We start from the raw sequence: 22886 nt of genomic DNA on the forward strand, positions 1-22886 counted from the left end.
AGATTTTGTTTTTTTTTATCTTGGAAAATCAGAACTCCCCCTGCCCCCTTCACTCACCAGGATGCTGAGCAGCCCTGATATATTGCTGCACTGCCCCTGTCCATACTGTTGCCCCTCACTCCCAAACCACAGCCCCCACCCCTAGCCATGCCAGTGCCCCCCATTCCTAACCCGCAGCCCCCTGGCCCTGTCAGTGCCCCTCACTCCCAGCCCATCACCCCCGCCATTCCCAGCCCTGCTGGTGCCCCTCATTCCTGACCTGTAGCCCCTTGCCCCCCACTCCCTCCCGCAGCCTTGCCAGAGGGATCCCCTAGCTGTCTCCCCACACCCCACCTCACCTGGCCCAGTGTGGACTGACAGGACTTCAGCAGGGGAAGGGGCTGGGGGGTCCTTCAGGGGCAGCGGGGAGCTGCATGGCTGGGCTGCCGGAGGCTGGTGCCCATGATATTAGGGGCAGGGGTGGCCGTGTGCAGTCAGGAGACTGGGAGCCCCAACCTGGGGCAGGGTGGTGCCACTGACATCCCCTCTTCCCTCCAGCTCGGACCGGGCCAGACTTGCTCTGTCACTGCCCACGTGAGGGAGACCAACTCTGAGTGGGATGAAGACTGCTTGGAGCCCCTTGCACTCCTTCAGCTGCCTGCAGCATGGCCTGGGTCAGAGCTGCACTTGGCCTCACGCTGCTGTGCTGGTCCTCCCCACCATGCTGTAGTCTAAGCCACAGCTGGCAGTACCAGGCAGCATATGGTGTCCCAGCCGCTACCTGTGCCACACAACTCCACGCTGCTCCTGAAGGACCCCTCCCTTGCCCTCTTCGCCCACTGGAGGGGCAGGTGGTACCTTCTGGTGGGCCCTGCTGGCAACAACGCTGAGCTGGGCTGCCTCAGACCCCCCGCCCCACTGTATCACCAGTACCCAGACTCCTTCCCCCTGGGGCCAACAGGCACCCACCCTGTCGTCTACCTACCCAGTCCCCAAGCCCTGGCTCTCCAACCACCACCCCACCACTGCTCCCTGTTTCCAGTCACCCTCCCTCTACTCCGCACAGCTCCAAACAGCTCTTGCAGACTGGATCCCTGGTGATGAGTGTAAGCTATTTTAGGTGTGACAAAATACTGCATGTTTGGATTAGCTTCTTTGTGATCATAATTAGTCTTCTTCTAAATCAGTGGGAATTTTGTTATGGCCTTTGTGGGACCATTGTAACTTGTCCATTGGGAAACTTGACCTGAATTACTCTGTCAGCCCATTGGTAAAATCGTCTTTGTATGTGCATTGGAAAGTATTTACTTTGCCTTGAAAGAGCAGTGAAATCATTACCTTTGTTTCCTGATCCAATACCTGCAACTATTGTGAAATTGGACCATTTTAACCAACTGAAGCAAGTTTTGAGACTTGTTCCTTCAGCAGGCTTGTAGCACTTCATGGCATGTTGCCTCTTCATTTCCTAGTTCCATGATATTTAAACGCTATAGATAAATCCATCTGATTTTCCTGGAATTCCACATCTGCTTTGCCAAAGTTTCTGTCTTACTGCTGGTTAAGAAACAACAGACTCACTGTCTCATCTGTATCTACTTATTGCCACCTTGGAAATCTGAGGCATCCAGACTCTAGAGAATTATAAATAGGCTACAGAATCAATAATCCTTCAATATTGTTTCAACATTTTTGAGTGGAAAGGTTTTTCCATAACAAGTATTTGCTAAAGTATTTTCTGTTTAAGACCAGCTTTTCATAAAAATGTGTTTTACCAGTCTCTTTGGCAAAATTAAGTACAGATGCCTCTTGTAATGAATTGGAATGTGAGGAGTTGTCACTTTTGTAGCATATTGGTTGAACAGTCATTTACCCAAAATTTAAAATTGGGTTTAAGACTTGATTAGTGATGTTGTGTTGACGTTAGCACAGGTTGCTCAAATGAGAATTTCTGTATGTGTGGCGGGAGTAAGGGCAGAGGTGGGAGGGTGTCTCATATATCTGAGACCTTTAGGAAGTAGGAAGTACCCTTTCTGCCCTGTTCAGTATGTTTAAATCAGGTGGTAAATACAATAGGGAGATGTAGGGTGAAAAGACTTCTTTATGTTGATGACATACAGATCTGCATCTCCATAACAACTGATCCTGTTGATGCAGCTGGTCAAGCATCTAGAGGAGATGGAAGTAAACTGGAAAGTAATTGGCTTGAAAGCAGTTCTGACTTTGGGTAAAAAAAAACAGTTATAAATGCAAACTGAGGGCTTGATTAGTATTTTGTAATCTATTCTGGATAAGAGACAATCTAGAGTTGTGCAGTCCCAAGAGAGAGGAAGGAGCTAGACTGTGACCCAAAGATCACCGTAGCCTCCGCTTCCCTCTTGTTCCTAGGTCAAGGTCAGTAGTCTGTACTTGCTCTTTGGATGGCATTTGCCCTTCAGGCCTGGCTCAGCTGCACTGTTGGCACATTATAACAGTGGAGCAACAGAGCCTTGCCCATATCACTAACCCCCTCCTTTCCCATTTCCCACAGGAGGGTAGCAGTCCCATAGTAGCCTATATTCCCAATCTACAGAGGGCAGCAACGTGGACAGCTTGCTCAGTGGAATATGGGGGCTCTCATGTGGCTGCACATTGGGGCCAAAACTGAGGTCTGAGTAAATCCTACATACATGTGGCTGACTCTGGTATGAAGTTACCCCATTTACAGCTATGATTGTGGTAACTGTGTGTTCAGGCACAAACAGATTTCAATAGATGTTTAAAGCTGGCCCCTTTTCTGTAATAAATAAATAAATTGGCACTGTGTTTGCAAAATGGAATTTCTCACTTTTTCAGAATTAGAGCACTGTGCTGGCCACGTGTTCTGGGTGGTTGGGAAGGAATAATCGGGCCATTTGTAAAATGAGCGTCTTGCAGTCATTGCTTTGAATCATGTAGAAAGCTTCCTGTGTCACAAACTAGACACTTGCTACTTCCCTTTTTCTTCTCTTCCTTTTAAGAAATGCAGCATAATACTTAAAAATTAAAATATAAAATTGAAGTATGCTTACAACTGCAATGATGGACGGTGAATGCACAGCATAATTACAATGTTGACCAGTCAGTTGGCAAAAATATTTGTCAAAATAGGAGTAAGGTATATTTACAAGGACTAAGACTTGGAAGATTCATGTAGCCTACAAAGGAACATAATTTACAGTTGTTGAAAGTGACGCTTCTTCTGTTAGATCTGCTAAACTTATACTTTACAGATAGCTCTCTTTCATTGGTTCCCAACATATATTATCAGCCATTTGTTTAAGTATAGTTTACAGAGGAGACAGGAGGAGATTAAATGGCTTGGCCATGGTCATGCAGCATGTTAGTAGCATGACGTGGAACAGAGTCTGGGTTTCTTGACCTACACATCTGTATTCTAACTGTCAGACAGTACCCCAAACATTTTACTTGCATTCGCTTACAGATGCTGTCTAATTCACATTGAGTTAAAGTTTGCTAGCCATGCTCAACTGAAGGGTCCTTTTGACTTCAGTCAGATTGCTGATGAAATAGTGGAATTGATGACTAAATTGAGCAAGGTTTAGTCCAGATTGTTGCCTAATAAATCAAATTCATGTGTACTTGATGTTGTGTTTTAAATTTTACCCTTTTAAGTTATAGAGCACTAAATCTCCATGGCATTTTTACAGCCAGATTCTGCCACTTTTCCCAAAGTGATCAGTACTTTACCCAGCAAGTAGTATTTCTGAAGTAAAGTTCAGCCCAGCTGTGTTAAGCTTTGCACTTGTCCCATATTAAATTTAAAATGTTGTGCCAGTCAGAAATGTGAGCATGTATTAGAATTGCTTAGAAAATTTACCCATTTAAATGTCCCCATGTCTTCACCACCAGAAATTATAGCTGAAACTACAATGTCATTTTAAAAGCATTTTGTCCAGACTGTGTTAAAATTCTGTTTAGCCATTGTTTGATATTTGAACAGATGTTCGCAGGTTTTTTTTAAATATAAACTGATTTACAGATGGTGAAGGTCAGAATGTTAAAAGTGCCTGTGTTTTATATAGATTTATTTCTGAGAACAAATGTATTTGGAGGAAAATATTTTTTTTTCAAATTCTGAAGTCAAACAAATCAAACAATAGTGGTTAGTATGCTAATCCGGTTAAAGCAGATTAAATTTTGTGCCTTTCAGTTAGATTTTTTTCCCCGGGTTCAGCAAAATTGGCAATGTATCCCCAATGAGAGATGTAAAAAATGTACTCCCAATGAGAGATTCATACTTTTATTGCAACTTGAGTGATCAAAGCTATGTTTCGTTGTAAAATACTACATTGTAGTTCCCCTTGGCAAGTTCAGGGCTTTGCTTTACCATCATTAATTTTATATATTTGGCACAAAATCAATATTTATTATATGTGCAGTCAGGTAGGGCACAGTGCAGTAATTAAAATAAGATAGATTATTTCAGTTTACACACAATGAATTTAATACATAGGGAGCAATCTCAGAGCTTTTTTCCACAGTATCGTATTGTTCACGGCAGGTTGCAATTCACATTTAAAGAAATTACATCAGAATAGGGTGAAATAAACATTTTATGGAATATGCAGGGAAAATGTGTTTCTTTTCTCCATCACTTAGTGATTGACTTGTGTTTTCTGCTATCTACTGTAAATGTGGAACTTCTCACTTATCTATATAAATGTCCCTTTTTGAATTTTGACAATGATTTTGACAGGATTCTTATATATTGCCATTTTTAAAAGAGTATTTTCATTCTGTCTATATGTATTTCCTTTCAGGTTCACTGAATTTTTCACTTGCTTGGCTTATAAATGAGAGTAAACAGAAGCACTTAATTTACCTGCACTATCCCATTCAATATATGAATGTAATTCTCTCATGTTTTCTCCTATTTATGTCCTCTCCAAACAATTCACTCATTGCAGTCTTCTAACAAAAATCAAAACTTGCCTTTGATTATTTTTCTCACCTTGCTCTTATTCCTGCTGTTTCTATTTTATGTTTCTCAGAGAGCATGATCTGAATTGGACATAGCATTTCTATCCATGGTATACCATCCCTTTATACTAAGGGAATTCTAATATTTTTAATATTTATTTTCTCTCCCATTTCATAAACCTTATACTTTTCTTTGCTTTTTGACTACCATAACACACTGACTAGATCAGGGGTAGGCAATGCTTTTGGCCAGAGTGCTGAAAAAACCGCACAGTGTTTAACAGGGTTGTGCCAAGCTTCGGTCCCTGATCCGATTCGGCAACATTTGGTGGCCAAATCCCTGAATCTGAATCAAATCAGAGGACCCTTTAACCTTTCCTAATCAAATCAGAAGCCTTCGAATCTATTTGGAAAGATTCAGCGATTCGGACATAGACACAGCTTTAAATGTTTTTTTTCTACATACCTCTAGGTACCAGGCATGGCTCATGAATGCTGCGATGTTGGGGCACATGGAATATCTCACAGAAGTATGAGGGGCTCCCCAGCGCGCTCTGCAGCAGACCCAGAAGTGGACCAGAAGCACTTCCAGTCCGCTTCTGTGTCTGTTGGGAGTGTGCAGCAGGGGCCTCCTGTACCCCACCCCTCCCAGCTTGGCAACTGGTGCCTCCTGGGTCTGGGGGCCACCCAGGGGGACACAGGGGGGTCCCCATGTGCTCCTCAGCAGGCCCGGAAGTGGACCGGAAGTACTTCCAGTCCACTTCCCGGTTTGTTGCTAAACACATAGGGGGCCCCCCCATGCTCCTGTGGGATGCTCCATCTGCCCCAGCATCACAGCATTCACAAGCCGCACTGATACCTTGAGCTATGTAGAAAAAGCATTTAAAGCTGTGTCTATGTCTGAATCGCTAATCGAATCAACATCGAATCTTTAGATTTGGACTCAGCTGAATCGAATCAGGGACAGTGATCTGAATCAACAAATCGAATCACTGTCCCCGATTCAGGCCGAATCCAAATAGAATAGGGTCCGCTTCGCACACCTCTAGTGTCTACCTTGCATGCCAGAAAAACAAAACCGGGGCAGGGAGTACATGGCAGGATACACTGCATATTAATATAGTTAAAAGTCATAAATGTTGTTTTTTTTACAGTAAATACCAGGTTTTGTTGGTTTGTGCCATTGCTGCTGGTGTCCCTTCCCCTTCCCAACCCCCCTCAACAATGGCGCTGGGGGAGGCTTGCTGTGCGGCATGGTGGCTGGACCCGAGCTGCTTGCTGCGGCTCCAGCCCCAGCTCCAGACCTGGTCAGCAGCACGGCACAAGCCGATTGGGCCCCTGCCAGGAGCCTTGACAGAAATTGGGGGAGATTGTGCCCCCTCCCACAGGTTGCCCGTGATTAGGAACAGGGGTGGCACCAGCACAATCAGTGCTTCCTACAGAGGGAAAAAGTCCCGGTGTTTGTCTTTGCCCCTGATTGGCCAAGGGGCACTGGCAGCCCCACTGGTTTTGCTGACCAGCTGGGAGGCAAAAACTGCACTAAATTTAAAACTGGTTTTCACCTCCCCTCTGATCAGGAGTGAGCAGCAAGTGGTGGTGGTGGGGGGGAGAACTGACACGGGGAACCTGCAAAATTGACAGAAGTTGGGTGTGTGACGGCTCCTTTGATTTTGCAGGTTCCTGTGCACCATCACAGAAATTGGGGGCGGGGACAGCAGAACGCAGGCAGCCTCCCTGTGTCCCTGCCTGTGTTCTCCTGCCCCAAGTTCCTGCTGTGACACTGCTATCTGCTGCTGCTCTGGAGAACCCAGAACAGTAACTTTAATAACATTTTTTAAATACATTTTCTTTGGCACACCTCCTGGCATACTAAGGAAAATGTCTCTGTGTGCCACTAATTGGCACTCGTGTTGGGGGTTGCCTATCCCTGGATTAGGTGGTTGCATTGAGCTACTACAGTGAAAATCAAGTATTTTTCTGCCCAATGGTTACAGTTAATTTAGAATCCGTTGATGTTCATGAGTAGTTGTAATTACTTTTTCCAGTGGGTACGGTGCCTTCTATCTGACAACAATGACTTTCATTTCCACCCCTTGCCCAATCATTTTAAGTTTTTTTTTTTTGGAGTGCTTCACAGTCTGCTGACCTTGACTAACCTATCTGTGTATTTTGTTCCTGTCCACCCACTGACATTACCAGAATAACAACAAAATTGCATATTAATCAATATTTAAAGATCATTAGAGAGACTTGAGATAATATTTAATTTTACTGTGTGTGAGAGAGAGCATTCAATCATAAACAGTTTGCAATGGTAGTTTTGGATGTTAAAAATCATTAATCACTATTAAGAATTCAGTTGTTAATTAAGAAGTTTGTTCAGAAAATAGATGCATTTCAGTTCGTAGCCTACTGACTCAGGTATCTCTAAGTATTAAGAGAGTTGAACCTTCATTCTACAGTGGCATGTCTAACCTATGACCAAAGTGGAGACATGATAATTCATGCACTTGAAAATGGTTATGTACAAGGCAAGTAGGAGAAATGGTCAATGGGATAACATGAGAAATAATGGGATGAACAATTTAGTATGAATACCAGGGGCAGAAATTCCTCAACATTGAGTTCTATCAGAGTGTGCAAGAATACATACTGTTACATATATATAATACATATGATATCCATATGTCCCATACACGCTATTAGAAATGCACTGTGGAGAACAATGCTGCCCTTGCAGGGGAATGGGCTGCATGACATAAATGACCTTTTCTGACTGTGGATTCTGTGGGTTCGATAGTTCGATATAAAAAAATGGACCTTAGGCAATGTGATGGTAAGCCTGTTAGTTTCCAAATTAGTATGCTATTCATCCTGAAAACCTAATAGCTAGTGTAGAAGAGATCTCTTATTCTTTTCTATTCTTCTTGAGATTTTGTTGTTTGTGCTAAGACCTAAAGAACTAAAGTGCTATCTCAGCCAGCTGGCATGTGTCCTAATTAGCTTTAGAAAATAAAATATGCCCCAGCAACAAAGCAGTCCTTTGAATAGAAATACCGGGGCAAATTCTCTCATGTGGTATCATCATTTATTTCAGCAGCTACACCAGTGGGGAACTTGGCCACTGAATCTTGGTAAGTAGAATGCTCAATGAATAATTGGACAATTACATTTGTAATTAATATTTTTTTCAGTGTACAGAGCCACAAAAGCTGTTCAACATTGCAAATGAACTGCTTCACACAGAAGAAGCATATGTTAGAAGACTGCATCTCTTGGATCAGGTAACTGCTTTGATCAAGTTATGATTCATTTTCTATTCACAAAAAAGATTTGCTTAGGCAAATGTGGATGTTATGTTTATGGTGTATATGGTTTAAAATTTTCTCTGTGATATCAGAATATTCTAGTAAAGTCAAATTTGAGAGAGCTTTTTAGGTAGGTAAGTTTGAAAGTTCATCTTGGTAACTGCCTCTTAAAGTCATGGATGAGTCATGGAAAGTTTTTTATTAAAAGGCTTTTGTGATCTTGGAATATTTAACAGTCTGTTCACAAGTTGTGTTGTCTTCTTCAGCCACTAGCCTGTAATTCAACTTCCTTTTTCTCTGGCTTTCAGAATTTGTATCTTGGCTGGATTTCCAGTTCTCGCTCCAGGTGGACAGCTTCTGTCCCATTTGCAACCCAGCTGCTCTGATGTTTCTTATGTATTGATCCTTGCTACAGTGGCCAAACACAAAGCCACTATGGGAGAGAGACTGGTTGCCAGTAGCTAATAGAGTTTTTGGAAGGAGTAGTTTGGCTTAGTTAGGGGTAGGAGAGCAGAGGTGGGTTGAGGAAAGAAGTGGTAGTGGAAAAGGGATCTCAGCAAATTTAGTTTAGGGTGATCCACAACAGATTGTCAATGCAAGTTTTGCCAGCATCAGGCCCTTTTGACTTTGTATTCCTCACTTAGTCATATCCTTTTATCTGTTACCTCCTTTATGTTTATGTTGGTGATAAAAGAGAAAGCAGAAACATGATTTAACAGTTTTTAACCTTTTTTTGTATATAAAGTAGTCTGAAGTTAGGATGATTTAGAGCAATGTCTCTATTACTTCCAAGGCAATTGTGCAATGTATAAACATAGAAGAAAGAAGGGTTAAAAATGATGGAGAGTCTCAGTGCCCAATAGGGTTTGTTGGCTTTCTTAAAACTGAAAACTGTCCCCTTGCTGTGAATTCAATTAGACAAGTTGTAATTTGTATTTGAAAACTTTTTTCTTCAGAGCTAAAGATTTCCATGAAAATTTTGGCTCTGTTTGCTCTGGTTGTTTCTGAAAATTTTAGAAAAATCTTTAAATTTCATTTGGTAGGCTAGTGGTTGATTCTGTAGGCAGTCCCTGCAGGCTGGATGAGTGGTGCGAGGCCAGGCCATTGGTTGAATTGGACCCATAGACTGGCCCTTGTGTGTTGGATCCACCGTGTCTCCTGGAGTGGCTGGAGTAAGTGTCATGGGCAGCACAGTGCTACTACAGATGCTCTCGGGGCATGCTGCGTGCAGCAGCTGCCCTGGGGTTGTGCTGCACATGGCAGCTGCTCCAGGACATGTGTTGTAGCGTGTGCTTCATGTGGCACGGTCTCAGAGTGAATGCCTGTGGCACTATCCAGCATGCCCTGTATGCTGTCTGTGGATCAACTCCAAAACTCACGAGCACCACCAGAGCCAAGCATAAGGCTCTTCAGACATATCTTTGACACCCCTGTAGAAGGGCATACAATTCCTTTCCATTTGCCCCCTGACAATACAGAATTTCCTATGGTTTATATTGCTTCACATGAGTGAGAATGAGCTTTGTTTATATTTCAGCCACTACTATAAATGTAGCTTTCAAAAAGAATACTGTAAAATACAGGAAATGTCATCCCATGACAGTGGTTCTCAACTTTGTTAGACTCAAAGCACCCCTCAGAAAATACCAGCTCTTAGTTTTCACTTGTTTTTGACTATAGAAAAATAGTAGAGCTATTTTTCTGTTGCAAAGAATTCAGAAAGCCCACCGCAGGCCAGAATGTTTTTAACACTATGGATTCCTACTTGAAATATCTAGGTTTATAACAAAATGTCAGATTTTTAATTAGCATTAAGTAACTTTTACTGTCTTGTTTCTTCCATGCAGGTTTTCTGCACTCAGTTGTCTGAAGCAGGCATTCAGTCTGATGTGATAACTGGCATCTTTTCAAATATTTCTTCCATCTATTGCTTCCATGGACAGTTTCTCTTGCCTGAGCTGAAAACAAGAATTACAGAAGAGTGGTGGGTAACCAAAGTTACAAATAAATACTTAGTTTGAAAGGTGCTCTTTCAACTAGAGAAGTTAGTCTTACAACAGTTTTAATTATTTGGTGTCATAATATTTCTCAAACAATATAAATGTAATCATGCAATTTATACTTTCTTGGTCATAAAGACAAGCCCAAACACACAGATTGATAAAAAAATATTTTCTTAAAGTGTACTTTATGGATACAAAGTATCACATGATCTGGTCAGTCTTCTGATGTCCATCACTTCCAAATTCAAAAAATTATGGGAAGGCCAGATCACATGCTATTTTTGTTATTTTGGACATGGTTGAATGCCACTGTGAGGCATTCAGAAAAGAAATGAGAGCCTCAGTGTATTTACACAAGATGTGCATATACTCTTATAATGGTGTAGAGCAGGGTGTTTCAACCTTTTTTAACAAGTGTACCCCTTCTGTCTCAGAGTTTCAGCTCATGTACCCCTTTACTTTTTTTTTTCCTTGTTTTTTGGGGGGGCAGATCGAGGCCCCCATGGTGAGGAAGGGAGTGGGGTTGGGGCAAGTGCTGCACAGCAGGGCGCAGAACAGAGCTTCAAGTGGCTCTTCCAGTAAGGGAGGGTGTGCGGCTCGTGCCACTGCGCGCACCCCAGGAGGGCATGGGAGGTGTGTGTCCTCAGATTTGTGTGTGGGGCGAGGGCAGGCTGCTGCTGTGAGAGGGGCAGATGGAAGGCCCCTAGTGGTGGGGGAGGGCGTGGGGCTGGCACAGGGGCTGCCCAGCCTGGGTAGCTTGACCCTGCCCCAATAGCCCTGCTCCTCTAGGCCCCTATGGTGAGGGAAGGAATGAGGCTGGGGCTGAAGCAGGGGGGTAGACACTGCCCACCTGGGGTGGAGCATGGGACGAAGCTGCAAGCAGCTCAGCTGGGGGATGGCAGCTCCTGCCACTGCATGCACTGCAGGAGGGCATGGGGAGAGTGTACCCTGAGATCTGCGCATGGGGCAGGGTGAGCTGGGGCTGAGGCTGCACTGGGATCTTCCTGGTGGAGTCTGGGTTGGGCTGTGCTTGGGGCTGGTGGCGGCGGCGCTGGGAGGAGGCTACTGGAGGGGTCTGCATCTACTCCAGAATTTACCGTAGCCCCCCCAACCTCCCAGCCCGGCCCAACAGCCCAGCAGTGCCCTGGCCCCAGCCCACCAGAGGCCCCCAGCCCACCCCGCCCCACATGCACACCTGGGGGCAGACACCTCCTGGGGTGCATGTGGGAGCTGCCAACCCCTGTACCCCCTGGGTGAGCCACTCATGATTCTGTCCTGTGCTCCACCCCAGCTGGACAGCGTCTGCCACTGCCCCAGCCCCACTCTCTCCCTCACCATTGGGGCATATGGGAGTGGGGATGCAGAGGGGGGTTGCAGCCACTTTAAAATTCACCATAGCACCCCCCAACCACCCCTCCCAGCACCATCCACTCTGAGTGCAGCGCAGCCCAGCCCAGCCCCCCTCTGGGAAGAGCCCAACGCCAGCCTGGCTGCAGCCCACAGTAGCAGTCTGCCCTGCCCCACATGCAGATCAGGAGGCACACACCTCCCATGCCCTGAGGTGCGCATAGCAGTGGGAGCACCCCACGCAGCTCAGTCCCACAACCTGCCCCAGCTGGGCAGCCCCAGCCCCTTCCCGAGCCCTACTCCCTCCCCCACACCCCTTCCCCCACAACAGACTTACCAGCTGGACCCAGCTGCTCTCCACGTGTCTGGGCTGCACTCCTGGCTGCCCGCGTGCTACACTGAGGCTATGCACATGCATGCAGCAATTATCAGCCACATCAGTTCTTTGTACCCCTATGACCCTTTTAAGTACTGCTAGGGTTACACGAACCCCCAGTTGACAACCACTGGTGTAGAACTTTGTGTATCATACATAAGACTTGATGCAAGTAATCTATTTCTGTAAGAACTAAGTTGGGAATATGTTAGAATTCCTTCCTTTTTCATGTCCTTGTGACAAAGTATTTAGCAGGATTCGCAGATTTATTGGAATCTGACATGGCTGCGCCATAAATGCTTCTTCTGTGGCTTCAAACTTGCAACTTGTGGGCTATCAACTGTGCATCTTAATACCTGCACCACCCCAGCCCATGTTAAAATTAATTGCAGCTAATAAATCTCATAGGAATAATTAATTTTATAATAGGTAATGCATCTAGACAAATAATGTGGATCTATAAGTTTAAGTATAGTATTCAATCTGTTCCATTAATATTTGCTATACAATACACAGAATAATCCTTTTTCCCTTTAAGTTCAGAGATATTTGTCATTCACAAGATAAATTACTATAATCATCAAGAAATTAATATCCATATTATGCACACACTAATGTTTGTTCAAGAATAAACATTGCCTTTGCTGAGAGTTTAATAACATTTATACTTCAAGATAGAATCTGAAAATTGCAGCAAGTTGCAAATAAGGAGGCTATACAATTTGAGAGAGACAGTTATTTGAAAGATAGGGCTAGAAAATTAGATCTGGGATGACACATTGTCTACTAAGACATTTTCCTTCTGTAGGAAGCCCTGATTGCGCTGACACAGCACAGTGTTTTAATACTATACTATGAAGTCAACAGAAAGTTAAACTTTCCCCAACTACTCTAAACTGACTGAGATAGGATTGGAGTTCACATCTCACTTAGCCGAGTTCAGTCTTGTTCACGCGGTACTTAAGTGACCAGAGGGAATAAACAAAATGGCTGGTATTTGTACATGACCTAAAATAGTAAGGACAGACATTTCCAGAGAGGAGAAAGACTAGACACCTAGGAGACTGGGAAATAAAAAGGTTGCATGAGCTATGAAATGCAGTGTATTGCCATAGAATGACCATAAGGCACCAGTGTAGTGCAGCTGTGAAGAAAGCCAATGTAATCATAGGGTATATTAAGTGAGGTACTTTCAGTAGACACAGGGAGTTACTAATCCCATGTAAAGTCCCATTTAGAAGACTGTACAGCTCTGGTTGCCAGTATTCAGAATAGAGGATCATAACCTGGAATGAAGGGCCACTAAGATGGTTATGGCAATGGAGACCTTTTCCTATCAAAGATATTTAAAGGAGCATCCCTTGTTTAATTTAGCAAAACAGAGATTGAAGAAATACAATCACCCTGTGCAAATATATATGTGGGGTGAATATTAGAGACTGTGCATAACTTTTTTGGGCTGAAAAACAACAGTGGCCCAAGACTGAGTGGCTAGTAACTGACTACAGATAAATTTGGATGAGAAATTAGGAAAGGATTTATAGCCGCCGAAGGAGTGAAGTTTTGAAGTGGTCTTCCAAAGTGGCAGCTGCCACACACAGGAGCAATGGCAACAGCAACTTCCAGTTGCTGCCGCACCACTGACATCATTGTGTAGCTGCCACCAGCGGCCATTTCCCACCCTCCCTTCCCCTGCACTACATCAGTGCCTGGGGCTACAGCCTGGCTCACCCCAGGCTAGGTAGACCATTGAAGATAGTTCTGTAGTGTGGAGCTAGCTTACCTGAGCTTGTATTGGGCGCCAGTGCGGCTAAGATAATTTTTTTTCTCCTCAAAAATGCTGCTGGTTTCTTGGAGGGAGTGAGCTTTGACGGTGGGGGAAAAAACATACAATTGGCATTTTTGAAGGAACTTAAGGAAGTTAAGAATTCATCTCTCATTTATATGTATGCACCTAATTCTTTTAAAAATCCCAGCCTAAATCCATCAGCTGTAGAATTGTGATGCCGGTATATCTGTCCTGCAGAACAACATGTGTAACAGCACAAAATCTGTATCCATTGTATGCATTGCCCTCTGTTGTCATATTGTTAATATTTTGCACACGCTAGCTAAGGATGTTGTGGTGTTTGAGCTGTATAGTGCCCCTTTAAGGTAGGTAGAGTGAACGTTATAGCTGGGGAGCCAAGACAGATGGAGCTTGTGACTTGCCATATTTGTGAAGGTATCAGTGACAGAATGGGAATGGAAACCAAGCCTTCTGACTCTCATCCCATCTGTCAACGAAGAATACAGTGCCTGTGCCAGTTAATAATCATATGATCACTTCTTCCCTTGGGCACTTAGGGAATCCACAGAGAAGGGAGAGCATGGTTTCCTTACCCAGAAACAGAATCGTTCCTAACCAGCTCTGCGTACTTATTGAGGGCTTCCCTCTCTCATTTTTTGCCTCTTGTCATGGCCTTCTCATGCCATTCCAGTAATATAATAGGGAGAAAATTTCCCTAGCAGAGGATGGATCCTGGTGGTTGCTTTCTTCTTCTGGCCCTCATTTTGAGAAAGGAGAATGTATGTCATGGGAGGAAAGAGTGTGACAAATGCAACAACTGCCTTTGCTCAAGCTGTTTTGCCCAGGGTTAGATATGGAAGGCTTCTGTAAAGTACAGCAGTCCCATGGGTTACTCTGACTAGACAAGCTCAGCACAGGCTGAGCCCTGGCCAAGCCTAGAGTCTGGGAGACGTGAAGGCATGTTATCTTCTTTGTTCCTAATCTCTGGGGCCGTACCCACAGAGAATCCTAAAGCATGTAGATAGACTTTACCACGATACTCTGTTTCCTGGTCCTGGCTCTAGCTTTCTGGAAAGAGTATTTGTTGGGAAGGCTTTCATACAGATGAGGGTGCTTCTATGTTCCCCCTACACTGAAGTATTTATCTTCAGGCGGACACCTAGATTAATGTTCTCTTTGTTTCTTCAGTTGTTCGTCTTTGTGGAAAAAAGCATTGTGTGTTTGTTCAACTAAATAACTTACCAGGCACTGATAGAGATTTTTTTCCCAGCAAAGTTGTACAGGGGTAAAGTGAACCTTGATGTAAACGGGTACAACCTGAATGAAGTCTAAGGCATTTCCCATATATATATTTGAGCTAAATAGGACTGAAAATGCCCAGGTCGTGTGTGTGGGTGTGTATAAAAGTGTGCGTTTGTGCACACATGGTATTTATTTGTAGTTCCCAAAATATTTCTAGACAAATCTGTAATCATCTGTCCTCTTTGCAATAGGAACATAAATCCACGGCTAGGAGATATATTTCAAAAACTGGCTCCATTTTTGAAGATGTATGGAGAATATGTAAAGAACTTTGACAGAGCAATGGACCTGGTGAATATGTGGATGCAGAGATCATCTTCGTTTAAAGATGTCGTTCAAAATGTACAGGTATAAAGCCACTTGTATTCACGTACCTCCAACATGATAAGATTTCATTCCTTTACCAGCTGAGTTCTAGCATTGTGCAGTGGGCACAAGGTAGTGTTCCTAAAAATCCTTTTTTTCCTTCTTCTGTAGTGGCATATAAATTTGACGTAAGTAGTATTTTTGTTGCACATGTATGAATGTTAGCGTGAGAGCCATGACAGTAACACTTGCTTACACTAGTTTGATCAGTTTATTCCCTTTCTTTACACGGATTCTAAAAATGTGGAGCAATTCCCCTTTATTGTTACAAGACCATAATAAATAGTGAGTTTGTCTCAGGAAAAAAGACAACATGACAGTTTTATTTTTGAATCGGGCATAGTCTCAGTGGATCCACTTCATATAATTTTTTTTTAAAACCTTTCTCTTAACATTAATTAAACTGTGTATTTTTAAGCAAAAAAATAATCATTTTATATTTGTGTTTATTTTTACCTTGAACATTTTATCACTTTGGAAGACGAAAGAGGATTCACTTTTGTTTGTGCTTTTGGACACTTTCCTGTAGTTTGGGTTTACAGTTTTGTAGGAGAGTGTTTTACTCAGAACTTTTCACTGTAATGAAGAATAAACACTGAAAATCCTTTTGCTTATATATAGTATTGATTTTGTAATTTCTTCTCTCCCTTTCTTTTTACTTTGGGGCCAAGGGGCCAGACAAGTTAAGGATGTAGTTGAGGCCCAACATGTTTACTACCATCTGACTGCAGGTGCCAGGAGGATGCACTCTGTTTCTTTGCAAATTAAGCTTTGGCAAAGAAGGGGTTAAGTCTCCCTCTCCAGCTTCTCTGTCCCCACCCCTTCCCCCTCTCCCTCTTGTGCAGAGGGGAGAAACCACAGCTGCATGCCCTAAATGCAAGGATTGTGCTGATAGCAGGGCTGGGACAGCTGTCGTGGATTAAGTAATCTGCTAGCATGCTGGAAGAAGGGATGTGCTCTCCATCAGGGCAGGCTAGCGCAGTGAATCAGAGGGGCGGAGGGGAGGAAAGAATGAGAACGTTAGCTAGGGAAGTTCTCTTGCCACCTGGCTTGCACCATACATGCTCCTTTCTTCTACTTCTATCTGAACACCGCCTGACAGCGTTTTAATTATTTTAACTGGATTCTGTAAGGTTAAGCACCCCTATCGGTTGGACTTTGAGGCCCTTACAAATTGTACTCCGAACAGGCCACTGGTTGACTGATTTGTCTGAAAGCTGCACGGTGCTCTCTGAGACACTCTGTGCCTCTGCTTTGTGCCAGCAGAATGCCTCGAGCATTTCCAGTTCCCCCAGAGCCCGAAACTGGCTCTGCCTTACTCACTAGAGAGAAGCAAGGCCACAGCTGGGCTTGAAATTTTGGACCTAACACTAATTGTCACTTGAAAAACAGATCAGTGTTATCATTCATTCTTGCCAAAGACAGAGTCCTACTGTCTTCAGTTTCCATCAGACCTCTGGAAAGAATTCGTTTCTCAAAAATAAGAAAGTCCCATATAAATAGTTCCTGCAGCAAACAGATATATATTTCCCTTTTTTTTCTGTCTGTCATTTCACCAGACACACTAACACCACAAATGATTCACATCAGCTGTCAGAGTGCACAAAACATGCATGCAGCTGTCCAAAATCATGAATGTCCTTTTTGCCCCAGGAGAAGAGCTCTGATGAGTAATATCTACACTGATATATCTGGGGGTTTAATTCTGAAAGCCAACTGTGGCACTTTTTCACTGCCACTTACTTCAAAAGAACAGAGTTTGTAGGCCAGACGTTCAGCTTGTCTCAGTGGTAACAGCTTTAGCAGCTGAAGATATGGCCCAGAGTGCTCATCCCACAAATCCAAACACTATACATTGTTAAAAAACCCCAGTTGTTGTCTTAACAGTTTTGCCTTTCTTTGTCTTCAAGAACTTCTGAGACACAGATTTGCATAGTCAAACTAAAAGCCCTTCTCAATATCTGAAAATGCAGGACAGAATTAAATAAATAACATTAAGCATTGTCATAGGGCCTTCTGTACTGATCATATCAATTATTTTTATATTCAAGAAATTTAAAATGCTATATTTTCATTTAAGTGAAATTGCTTTAGGATTTCCTGTATCTCTTACTGGTATGCCACAAAACATAAAAACCTTCCCACAGAGTTTAGCTCTGCTTAGATATGATGTTTCTGCAGACCTTGATTATAGAATTCATGTGGTTAGAGTCCCTTAACCTTTGGCCTTCATTTGCAAAGAACAACTGGAAATGTACTATAATCCTGCAGAAATGCACTGTCATTTGTGTTTTATTACTTAATTATGAGATTCTTTGTGGGTGTTAATATCACTCTAGGGATTTAGAGATGGCATATTTATTGTGGTTACAGCATTAACAATAATTAATTACACTGAGCTTGTAAAAAACCACTTGACAGTCTTTTCAGACACAAATTGATCACTATCTGTTGATTAAGATTACTTCAAGCAACCTTATGTTGGATTTATATCCAGCTCTTGAAGTCCAAGCTTCCTCAGAAATTTAGGGTCTGTATCCACGATTATCTGGCCAAAAATCTAAAGGAATGCTGTACTTTGCCTCAATTTTTAATAAGGATGATGATGTTGAACATGGGGGCAAATTCAGGATGGCTAATGGGAATGAGGGTATGGAAATTAAAATGCCCATAACTAGGGCTCTGAGAAAATAGTGATTTTGCAGACCATGCGGATACTGTGAAATTAGTTCCACATTGCGATTTTTAAAGGTCGTGAGCCTGTGCCAAAAAATGTGCAAAAGCGCAGGTTTCCCTTTGCAGGCTGGCAACATTCCAGCCTGTAAGGGGAAACCTGTGTTTTCGCAGCCTGCAAGTGGCTGCTGGGGGTGTGGCCAGGACACAGCCAGGCAGCTGGGTGAAGGTAAGTGTATAGGGAGCAGGGGAGGAAGAGGATTTGGAGGGCCAGGGCTTGGAGACTGTTGGGGTGGGCAGGGAGCAGATCAAGGCCCCCATAGTGAAGGAGGGAATGGGCAGAGGCAGGGGCTGGGGTGAATGTGGCCATGCGCGGATCCTGGGGCGGTTGGAGCCTGGATGGCTCATCCGGGAGGGTGGGGGGTGCTCCTGCTGCTGCGCTCACCCTGGGGGAGGTATGGAGGGCGTATGCCTCCTGGATTTGTGTATGGCGCGGAAGCGGGCTGCCACTGTGGGCTGGGCTCTGTTCCCCTCTGTTACTGCCTCGAGAGCCGCGCCACGCCACGCCATGCCTGAACCTGTTCAGCCTTCAAAAGAGAAGGCTGAGGGGGGATCTTGTGGCCTGTTATAAACTGGTTAGGGGGATCAGCAGGCGCTGGGGGAGTCCCTGTTCCCCCGAGCGCTGCAAGGAGTGACCAGGAACAATGGTCACAAGCTGGCGGAGGGAAGGTTTAAGTTGGACATCAGGAGGCGCTACTTCACGGTCAGGGCGGCTAGGGTCTGGAACCAGCTTCCAAGTGAGGTGGTGCAGGCTCCCACCCTGGGGGTTTTTAAGAGGAGGTTGGATGACCACCTTACTGGGGTCATTTGACCCCAGTGCTCTTCCTGCCATGGCAGGGGGTCGGACTAGATGATCTGCTCAGGTCCCTTCCGACCCTAGAAACTATGAAACTATGAAACTATATGTCTCCCACTGCCGGGTGGGCAAGGGACGCGGCGCAGCCCAGCAGCAGCAGGCACGTGGTGTTGCACATGGCTTCTGAGGCAGTGGCATCAGGGTGCAGAGCCAAGCCTGCAGCAGCAGTCCACCCTCACCCAGCACACAGATCTGGGGTGCATATGCCCCCGTACCTCCCCTGGGGTGCATGCAGCAGAGGGAGCCCCCCAGTGCCCTTGGATGAGCCACCCAGGCTCCAACCATCCCACAACCTAGCCTGGGGCTCCATTCACTCCAGCTCCTGCCCCTGCCACACTCCCTCCCTCACTGTGGGGGCCTCGATCTGCCTGCCTTCCCCCATGCCCCTTTCCCTTCCCAGATTTGCCTGCTGCAGTGGGCAGTGCTCCACAAGCCCTGGCCTTCTGCCACCTATGATATGTGCCTGCCTGCCACGCATGCAGCATGTGGACAGGTAAAGTATAATTTTTCACAGAGTAGTCACGGAACTACTGGGACCCATTTGACAAGATCAGTGGTAGTTCTGTAAATATTCGGTGAAAAATGATACTTCACCCGCACACATGCCACAAATTTTCTACAAGAAATCCACGATTTTCTCAGGGCCCTACCCATGACCAAGGGGAAAGCAAAACTCAATGAGTTGAATACAGTCAAATTGGGTACACTGGATGGTTTTCATCTCAGAATTCTGAAAGACCTGGCACATGAAATCATAACTGTGGTAGCACACAATTTTTCAATAAAAGCATCAAGTTGGGGCTGGTAGCATACGATTACAGAAGAAGTAATGTGGTGCCTATATTTACAAATGGGGAAATAGTCATCTGGGTAACTAACAAGCCTATGAGTCTTGTCTCTATAATCCCATTTCAAGCAGATTCTGGAGGAAAGAATAATTAAAGATGTAGGTGAATAGGAAATTGGATAAAATGCAACATAGATTTGCCACAGTTGGCTCATTCCAGGCAAATGTGATTTTTCTAGAGAGGTTACATCTATCTAGACTCCATTAAACCATGTGATGCAGTGCTAATGGGAAATTATTAGTGAATCTGGAAAAGATGAGGACTAGAGGAATTTTAAGGTGAGCAAAGGGGCAGATGATTCAGCTAGAGGGATGCTAGTGCTGCCCTTGAGTGGGCAGTCTTGAGACTGTTCTTATTTAACAGTTTCACAAATGACCTTTGCGTAAAAAAATAGAAGATGATCAATGAAAGATGGCAACCAGAATTAAGGATAATAAAAAGTCCTTTTTCAAATACGTAGGAAGTAAGAAGAAGGCACCGGGTAACGTGGGGCCCCTACAGGATAGGGTTGGCAATCTGGTGATTGCAGCAAATGAAAAAGCTGACCTCTTTAATGAATTCTTTGCCTCCATATTCCTGAACAGGGACCAGGACATCTCCCCCACTAGAACTGCAGACGGACCCAGAGGAGGCACTGCCGTGCCTAGGATCCGGGACAACTTAGTTAGGGAATGTTTGGAGGGGCTGGATGTGTTTAAATTAGAAGGTCCGGATGCTCTTCACCCAAGAGTACTGAGGGAATTGACGGCGGTCATAGCAGGGGCCCTGGCACTGCTCTATGAGCACTTGTGGGGCACTGGCCAAGTACCAGCAACACACCTATTGGCTGGGGAACACCCTTCTTGTCAACATGGTGGCAGAAAGGGATCTTAGATTCATAGAGTTGGAAGGGACCTCACAGGGCCATCCTCCTGCCCCTGGCAGGCAAGAAAAGACCAACTCTGGGGTCATGTGATCCCAGCCAGGTGCCTGTCCAGTCTCTTCTTTCTTGAAGACTCTCAAGGATGGGGCGAGCACCACCTCCCTTGGGAGCCCATTCCAGATTCTGGCAACCCTGACTGTGAAGAACTTTTTCCTAATGTCCAGCCTAAACCTTCTCTCCAGTACCTTATGGCCATTGTTCCTTGTCATTCCAGGGAGTGCCCTGGTGAGCAGATCATCGCCTACTTCATATTGCTCTCCCCTAATGAATTTGTACACTGCCACAAGGTCCCCTGTCAGCCTTCTCTTGGAGAGGCTGAAGAGGTTAAGGTCCCTTAGCCTTTCCTCGTAGGGCCTTCCCTGCAGGCCTCTAATCAGGCGAGCGGCTCTTCTCCAGGTTGTCCGCATCCCGCTTGAACTGTGGTGTCTAGAACTGGACACAGTAGTCCAGCTGTGGTCTGACCAGTGCTGCGTAGAGGGGGCGAATCACTTCCCTGGACCTGCTTGTGAAGCACCTACGGATGCACAACAAGGTGCAATTGGCTCTGCCAACTGCTTCATCACATTGGTGACTCATGTTCATCCTGGAGTCAGCAGTGACTCCAAGCTCTTTTTCTGCCTCCGTGGAGCTGAGAAGGTTGCCCCGCAGCTTGTAGGTATGATGGCAGTTCTTCCTCCCTAGATGCAGCACCTTGTACTTGTCCTTATTGAATTGCATCCTGTTGCTCTGTCCACTTCCCCAGCCTGTTTAGGTCAGCCTGGATCTGGTTCCTTCCTTCCATGGTGTTAGCTGCACCCCATAGTTTTGTGTCATCCGCGAATTTGGACAGGGTGCTTCCCACCCCTTCATCCAGATCACTGATAAAGATGTTGAACAGCATTGGCCCCAGAACTGAGCCCTGAGGAACTCCACTGCCACATCTTTCCAGGTTGACATCGACCCGTCCACTATCACCCTCTGAGCCCATTTGGTACCCAGTCTACCATGTAATCATCCAAGGCAAATCCCCTCAGTTTATTTATAAGGATGGTATGGGATATATTATCAAAGGCCTTCTTGAAGTCCAGATAGATAATATCCACCTCCACTCCTGCATCTAAACAATCGGTGGTCTTGTCATAAAAGGAAACTAGGTTAGTCAGACAGGACATGCTTGCTAAAACCCCATGTTGGTTACCCCTCCGCATCACATTAGCCAACAGGCTCCCACAGATGTGCTCCTTGATAATTTTTTCTAGGATTTTCCCAGGGATAGAGGTAAGGCTGACTGGTCTATAGTTTCCCGGGTCCTCCATCCTCCCCTTCTTAAAGATTGGGACGACGTTAGCCCTCTTCCAGTCCTCTGGAACCTGACCTGAGCGCCCTGAGCACTCGTATATCCTTGCCAGTGGATCAGATATGACCCCTGCTAATTCCTTCGTTACCCGTGAGTGGAGTCCCTCCAGTCCTGGTGATTTAAATATGTCCAGTCCCTCCAAGTGTCTTTTTACTGTGTCGGCACTGACCGTTGATGGGCTGATGTTCCCTTCGTTGGTGTACATGGTGTATTTTGAGGGTTCATCTAGGTTCCCGTTTAAGAAGCCAGAGAAAAAAAACTCATTGAAGAGCTCTGCCTTGTCCCTGCTATCTGTCACTAAGCCCCCTGCCTGTCCTGTATGGGTCCTATGCTACCCTGCATGCTCTTTTTCCTTCCAACGTACCTAAAGAAGGACTTTTTACTGTCCTTAATCCCTGACGCTAGCCTGAGTTCTAGAGTTGCCTTGGCCTTCCTGACCAACGCCCTGCAGGTGCGGGCCAAAGAAGTATACTCCTCTTTGCTAGCTACCCCCTGCTTCCACTTCCTGTATGCCTCTTTTTTTGCCCTTGAGGTATCTTAGATGCCCATGGTTAGCCAAAGGGGTTTCCTGGCCCCCTTGGCCCCTTTCGTCTGCCATGGGATTGACTCACTCTGAGTCCATAGAATGGCTTCCTTGAGGAGTGTCCACCCATCCTGGACCCTCAATGCATCTAAGTTCTTAGCTCCTAGCACCCTGCTAACCCACTCCCCAGAGTCTATTAAAGTCAGCTTTTTTAAAGTTTAGCACCCATGCCCTGCTGG

At 44.9% G+C, this 22886-nt stretch overlaps 1 protein-coding gene across 1 annotated transcript in view; it reads left to right on the forward strand.

The window, feature by feature from the left end:
* Nucleotides 1–22886, forward strand: part of FGD3 (FYVE, RhoGEF and PH domain containing 3) — a 204939-nt gene that overhangs the window by 127832 nt on the left and 54221 nt on the right. The window contains exons 5-7 of the mRNA XM_019505031.1: nt 8133–8222; nt 10094–10230; nt 15255–15411. Of these exons, the coding sequence (XP_019360576.1) occupies nt 8133–8222; nt 10094–10230; nt 15255–15411 (384 nt within the window). The remainder of the gene's footprint in view (nt 1–8132; nt 8223–10093; nt 10231–15254; nt 15412–22886) is intronic.

The sequence above is a fragment of the Gavialis gangeticus genome, unplaced genomic scaffold (genome assembly GCF_001723915.1).
Source record: "Gavialis gangeticus isolate Ggan-Ray unplaced genomic scaffold, GavGan_comp1, whole genome shotgun sequence".
NCBI lineage: Eukaryota > Metazoa > Chordata > Crocodylia > Gavialidae > Gavialis > Gavialis gangeticus.